Genomic DNA, 7327 nt, shown 5'->3' with positions numbered 1-7327 from the left:
GGCCTCTCCTTCCTCACAAGCACTCTAGATCACTTAGGGTTTCTCTCTGGGGGTTGATGGCCGCAAATGACGGCCATAAGGGCCTTTAAATAGGTCACAAACCCGGAAAAATTAGGGTTTCATTAAACATCGTGGACTCGCCGAGTCCACTCATGGACTCGCCGAGTCCGGTCATTAATCCGGATGATAAATCGCGACCCTACTCGGCGAGTTTAAGCACCAACTCGCCGAGTCCCTCAACAAATTCCAAAATAAAATAATAAAATAATATACCTGGGAATCCGGATGTTACAGTATTGACACAAAATGACCCAAATATAGTTGAGCGACCATTTCTGCCAATCTCTTAGGAACTTTACTGTTACTTTTCTTCATGACTTTAATATATATATATATATATATATATATATATAATATAATAATAAGGAAATCTTTTGAAGTTATCAATAAAGTTAGGTATTTAATTTAACAAATAAGATATAGGTTCACGAATTCATACATAACTTACAAGTTAAATGGCCGATTTTTCTTATTGCCGGCATAAAAACTAAAAAGAAATCGCAATGATGGGCCCTTGAGTAATTGCCTCACGAGAGTAGTCCATGAACGTCTCTATTTCTCTGTTTTTGTTATTGGTTGATTATTAGTCTTACTTGAATCTGAGAGTAGAAATCACCAATTTAAAACAATTGATGACACTATTGGTAAATCTAATCGGATATCAAACCATCTACTACAATTAATTAAGAGGCATTGGGGGCACGTGCCCCTGCTCTTACTAAATCCGCTCGTACCTCCTGATGAGAGAATGCCCTACTGGTGAATGTGATGCTATGTCGTGAATTTGTCGGAACCTTTATAGAATGCAGTATTTAGAGAATGTGTTGCTAAAGAGATTGCGCTGCTCGGGAGAATGCGCTTCAGGCTCTTGTTGAAGAGATTGACATCTCACTGTGCATTGGGACGGATTGACTTGGGTCAATGAGATGGTGCAGTTTACCATTTTTATAACATCCATATTTTTTGAAATAAATAAAAATAAATTATCACTTATAATTGTCAAAGAATAATTATTTTTTAATTTATTTAAAAAATAATTATCTATCGGGTTCATGTAAATTTCATTATTTCATATTGTTTTTTAAAAGTTTTTTTCTGTGATTTTTACAAATCATTTTTGCAGCAAAATTTACGAAAATGAAATGCTAAATTAAAAATATATTCTAAATGGTAATAAAAAAAATAATAAAAAAACATCTTAATTACGGATGACCAAATTTACTGTGCGATTATGAGAGTAATGACAATTTCGAGTTATTAGACCAATGATGTTTGGATATCGCCCCTGTCTGATGATGGCACGTTCTATGTTCATGAATTGAAATCCTTAATCGACTCCTTCCTTACGACTGAAATGTTTAATGTAATGATTTGGATTTCGTTGGTACCCTTAAAAGTAAATTGCTTCATATGGCGGGCTTGCATTGGTAGAAACCCTACAACTTGTGCTCTCGCTAAACGCGATGTTCATATTTGTAGTGTTGTCTGCTGCCTCTGGTGTGATGAGGAGGTTGAAGATGCGAACCACTTGTTTATGGGTTGCTCTTGGACTCGTGATATTCTTCATCAAATCATTGGTGCAACATTCCTCTGCGTGATTTTGACTCCTGTAGGGAACTTGTCGCTTTTGCTGCTAAGTGGGGAAAATGTTCGCTGAAGCGTAAGATTCTTATTACTATTTTCTATGGTTACATGTCGTGTATTTGGAAAGCGCGTAACGATAGGCTATTCAGCAAGGTGTGCACTTCAAAGGCGGGTCTAACTGATAATGTTATTTCTCTTACTTTTAGTTGGATTAAACATAGAGGGCGATTTCGGAATTGTAATTGAGTAGAGTGGTGTTATTCTCCTTTTAACATTGTTTAGTTTTTGTTTGTTTTTTTTTTGTTGCCCTGCTCTTTTTTGGCTATGGCTTAATAAAATTTCGCCGTTTCAAAAAAAAATAAAAGTTTGCGACTTTTTTAGATAGATCTATATTTTTCTATTTAATAAATAAATATGAACCAACATTATTTCTGCAAAGCCTTTTAAATACATAAATATTACTACAAAAATCACGAGACAAAAGGCATAGTGGTAGAATTGCCAAAACTCGGTTAGTTGTAGGGGTGAGCAAAAATCGAACCGACTAAAGAAAAACCGATAAAAACGCAATAAACCGCAACCGATGCAAAAACTAATGGTGCAGATTTAATTTTTGCAAAAACCGAAGGTCAACGGTGCGGTGTGGTTTTTATCCAAAAAACCGAACCGCACCGCAAGCGTGTATAGTAGTAAATCAGTTAATGTATATTATATACATGCTATTTAAAATACTTATAAACGGCAATATATTTATTATATATTTACTTTGTGTTAGTGTAAGACTAAATGGGGTGCAAAACAAATTTTTTATTGGTAGCGAAACGTACTAATCGACTATGTATAATAAACTTGTAACAAATTAATTCAAAGTCAACCAACTATAACACCCAAAAATTTCATGCCAAATTTGCACTTTTAAAAAACATTTCAACCCATTAAAATCATTACATCTTTGTTTTCAAAATGTATAATATCAGAGTTTTCCCAGAAACATAAACAAAACATGAGGAGCTGTACGATCATGCCTTCGCCTTGCCACAATCCCCTGATGTACCTAAAACAATAAACTGAAACTGTAAGCCCGAAAGCTTAGTGAGTTCCCCCAAAATACCCATACCCACAACAATACACATATAATCATAAACAACATACTATGGGTCCAGTCAACCATCGGAATGGAATACCCCAGGCCCTCAACCTTCTGGTTGGAATGCCAACATACTATGGGTCCAATCATCCTCGGGATGGAATACCTCAGGCCCACAACCAACATGTTGGAATGCCAACATACTATGAGTCCAGTCATCCTCGAGATGGAATACTCACGGCCCACAACCAACAGGTTGGAATGCCCAGGTCTATTGGCTTTCACACAAAGCAGATAAGTCTCAACCGCCAAACAAACATGTGCACATATAACAGATAATCACATAACAGTCTATAGACAACAACTGATTTAACAGATCATACCACATAGCACATAATACCATCCTATCTACCAAGATATCGATCTAACAGATCATACCACATACCTCATAATATTATCCTACCCTCTAGGATACCGATCTAACAGTTCATACCAGCATAACATAACCAGATAAAAATCCAAAGGGCCGAGCTTGGTGCCTTAGACCCTTGAGTATAGTGAGGATAACTCACCTCGCTACTAACGCGCTGAAATGAGAAGCTCCACGCTCGGATCACTGTCACAACTCCACCACCTATATTTACCATAAAACCATGATCATAAATTTCCAATTTCCCAAATGCCCCCAGAAGTCAACTGGTCAAAGTCAAAGTCAAAGGTTAAGGTCAACAATCCTTGCTGACCTCAAATCGTCGAGTACCCTTAGCTACTCGCCGAGTTCCTTGCATAACTTGTCAACTCGCCGAGTCACTAGAGTGACACGTTGAGTTCCTACGGTTTGCGGCCGTAAACTCCTTCGTCAAGCTTCCCTTACAACTTGCCAAGTTCAAATGTGTCCAAGGGTTGGGAAAACCCTAGCCGACTCGCCGAGTCACTTAACTGACTCGCCGAGCCCACGACTATCTTCATCGGACTCGCCGAGTTGACCATGCAACTCGCCGAGTTCCTTCAGTCCTTCATCCATATAGAGGCTTTTTAAGCCATGCTAAGGCTCCAAATTGTAGATCCAGCTTCCCAAGGCAAGTTTATCACGCAAAGTTGCAAACTTTACGTGCATGCAAAGCTCTAAAGCCTTAAAATGACAAAAACCAAGCTTGCAAAGAAGTCTCACACTAGAGGGAAGGTTCATGCTTGCCAAAGCTGAAACTTTGTGGACTTAGAGTCCAAGGAAAGTCCAGATCTGAAGTTACAACTTCAGATCTTAGCTTACACCCATGACTGGCTTCTTATTATACTAGAAAAGCCCTAAAATCCACCCAAAAGAGATCTAGAATGAAATGAGGTTAAGATAACAGCTTAATACCTTCCCAAAAGATGCCAACTGAAGTAGATCTTGATTCCCACGAGTTCCTTTCTTCAATCCACTTGTTTTCCCCAAGCTCTTCTCCCCAAGAATCCTCTTCCAAAGCTTAAAACACGCAATGGAGCACACACATACGTATTAGGGTTTTGCTGAGCTCTCAAGGGACTGTAAAGAGGCTGGAGGAGGCTTATGATTCTTTAAATAGGGTGCAAAACCCCGGAAATTAGGGTTTCACCCTCCAGCTCCAACTCGTCGAGTCACTCTTCCGACTCGGCGAGTTGGTCACTTAAACACGTGTCCCAAACCCGCTACTACTCGACGAGTCAGGGCATCCAACTCGTCGAGTAGACCTTGAAACTTGAAAATTAAAGCCATAATATTAATATCTGGGAATCGGGGCGTTACACCAACCTTCAATTATTAATTAGTTTGTGAGAGTAGTCACATGTTTGTATTTTAAGTCACTTACAAATTTTGATTATGTAATTTTGTTTTGGGTTGGAAATAAATGGTTTCAAAAATGAAAAAAAGCAGCATAATACAAGCTTACATGCACATGGTTTTCAGTTCTTACGGTTTTAAAAAACCGTACCAATAAACATAAATAACTACACCAAAGTCTAAACACGGTTTAAAACCGAAACCGCACGATACAAACCGAAACCGCATTTAAAAACCGTAAAACCGAACCATTGCAAAACCGCACCCAATGGTTTTAAGAGTGCAAAAACCGCACCATGTGGTTTGCGGTTTGGTTTGGCCTTAAAACTGCACAAAACCGCACCATGCTCACCCCTAGTTAGTTGTTTTCGGTTCTCAAGTACTTTAACATATAAAAATTCCCTCAAAAAGACCATTTTAATCTGATCTCTTTGTAAAAACACAATTAAATCCCAAGTAAATTTTCTTACATATTTCAACAAAATTGAAAAGACAAAAACAAACCCAATAAGAGAATGCAAAAAATCTAGTTATCTGACAGTTAATATAACGCTGAATATTTACGGCATTAATTAAAAACTTAATCTATCTTAACCAATTAAACCAACTAATGATGTCATGTAACTAAAAATTCCCAAAATTCCCGTCGTACTCGAAGTTAAAACCACCGTCGTCGACTACTGCGTTTGAAGGAATATCCACCGGCGGTTGAATGCCGTTGTTCGAACCAAAGAATAAAGCAGAAGACTTGTTGATCATCATCAGTTCAACAGCTCTCGTCAGAACCTTCTTCTTCAACTCATCCAACGAACAAAGATACTGTTGAACCTCCTCCACATCCAGCCCATCAACAGGCTCGTCGTACCAACGTGATCCGCCGCTGCTCACCGGAATCTTTCCTCCCCGCTTCTTCTCAGCCTCCAACTCCCTCGAAGCCTCAGAGTAATGTTGATTGAACTCCTCCATTATAGGCGGTGGCGCCGGCGATATATAGTTCTTCTGGGTGGTTCCCGTCTCTCCTCCGGTGGTGGTATTGGTGGCAGCGTATTTGTTGTTGTCATTCAGAAAGTCGTCAAACAGGACGTCGGTGTTGGGGTGGCGAAAGCCATAGAACCGACCAGCGGGGGAAGTAACTAGGATGGCGATTTGGGCTCCGGTCAAGACACAGATCTCAGAGGCTTTCTTGAAAAGTCCGGTGCGGCGTTTAGAGAAGGCGACTTGAAGGCTGTTGGGGTCTTCTATCTTCTTTATATCAATCTTTTGCTTGCCTTTAGTTCTTTTCTTGTTCATGAGAGTATCTCCGGCGACACTGGTTATAACCATGGTACTGGTGATAAATGATTAATGATAATGGCGATGGTTGTTGATGAGAGGATGATGTGTGTTTCAGTGTTTGAGGGGTAAAAATAATGTTTTGAAAATAAGGGGAAAGATGTGACGATGATGTGTTTCAGCGATGGTTATGATGAGACGATGATGTGTGTTATAACCCCCGAGAGTTCTGAAATCAAGAACCGCGTAATGCAAGTGTCGTGAAAGATCGAGAATATATTTGCTACAAACCCTTTTAGTTAATTTTATGGAAGGTTGTTACTAAGATCACTAATTAATTATTACATATCAACGAAATTATAGCGAAATGAAAGAATAAATAATTCTAAAAATCAGTAACCCAAAACTTAAATTGTGTACTAAGTAATAAGGTCATGAAAAAATAATTACCAATTTATTGTATTTCTAAATTTAATTACTAAAAAAATAGTTAATTAGATTTTTGGAAGGGCACAATGTCCATAGTCTTAACCTTCTCCTACTTCTTCTTCTTCCCCTACATGGCTACATATTCTCTTCTTCCCCTACATGGCTACATATTCCCGTCAGGTTATTTTTGCGTTTAATTGGTTTGTTTATTTTTGGTTTTTTATATTTTAAAACAAATCATAACCAAATCAAATAAGATTCGGTTTAATCGGTTTTGGTATTTGGTTACGGTTTATCCGGTTTGGTTTACCGGTTAAACTAAATAAAATTTTGCATGTAAAAATAAATATTAAACTAAAAAAAAAACTTACTAAAATTTTACCAAATGAAAAATATATATTAATACATAGTATATTATATTCGGTCTTTCACGTTGTGTTGTCTTAAAGTATCGAGGTATCCACACAAATTGTAAAGATTTATTAATATAGTCTTAGTCGTATATTAAAAGAAAGAAATGAACGAAGGTTAATTGACATTTAACAAATTGGTTGTTGTTTTTTTAATACAAAATAGAAACAATTATAATTTTATAATGATTAATAATTAAATAATGAGTTATGAAAATATTTTTTAGTAACTAATCTATCAATTTAAATATAAAATGTTAATTTATAGATATAAACTATAAAATATAATATTAATTAAATTGCTTGCCTATCTGAAACTATCAGGTCACATTGATGGCACAACTGTCGCACCTCCTAAGACCAAAGCGCCTGATGCAACAGGTGTCTCCACTCCGAATCTTGAATACCTTACTTGGCTTGAAGCAGATCAGAAGGCTTTCCTCATTATTCAGGCGTCTTTAACTGAAGTCACCATGGCTGAAACATTAGGCCTCACGACTGCCTATGATGTTTGGTGTTCTCTCCCACTTGATTATCGTCAAGACTCACAAGAAAGGATGCAAAATCTCAAGGACAATCTTCGTTAACTTCAAAAAGGTTCTTCCACAGTTTCTGAAGACATGGTGGTTGATTTTAAGAGGCAAATGTGAAAGGTTTTCGACATGATTGACTTGGGAGCTC

General features: G+C 37.5%; 1 protein-coding gene across 1 annotated transcript; it reads right to left on the bottom strand.

Annotated features, from left to right (window-relative positions):
• Window positions 1–5159: 5159 nt before the first annotated feature.
• LOC145119840 (agamous-like MADS-box protein AGL62) lies at window positions 5160–5844 on the bottom strand. Its single transcript, XM_079055604.1, has one exon. It carries the CDS (start codon window positions 5823–5825, stop codon window positions 5160–5162), a length of 666 nt encoding a protein of 221 aa, XP_078911730.1. The 5' UTR covers window positions 5826–5844.
• Between the last annotated feature and the right edge of the window lie 1483 nt (window positions 5845–7327).

The sequence above is a fragment of the Lactuca virosa genome, chromosome 1 (assembly GCF_052849685.1).
Source record: "Lactuca virosa cultivar CGN04683 chromosome 1, Lactuca_virosa_CGN04683_v6, whole genome shotgun sequence".
NCBI classification, from domain to species: Eukaryota; Viridiplantae; Streptophyta; class Magnoliopsida; order Asterales; family Asteraceae; genus Lactuca; species Lactuca virosa.
This window is presented reverse-complemented; position numbering and strand designations above follow the sequence as displayed.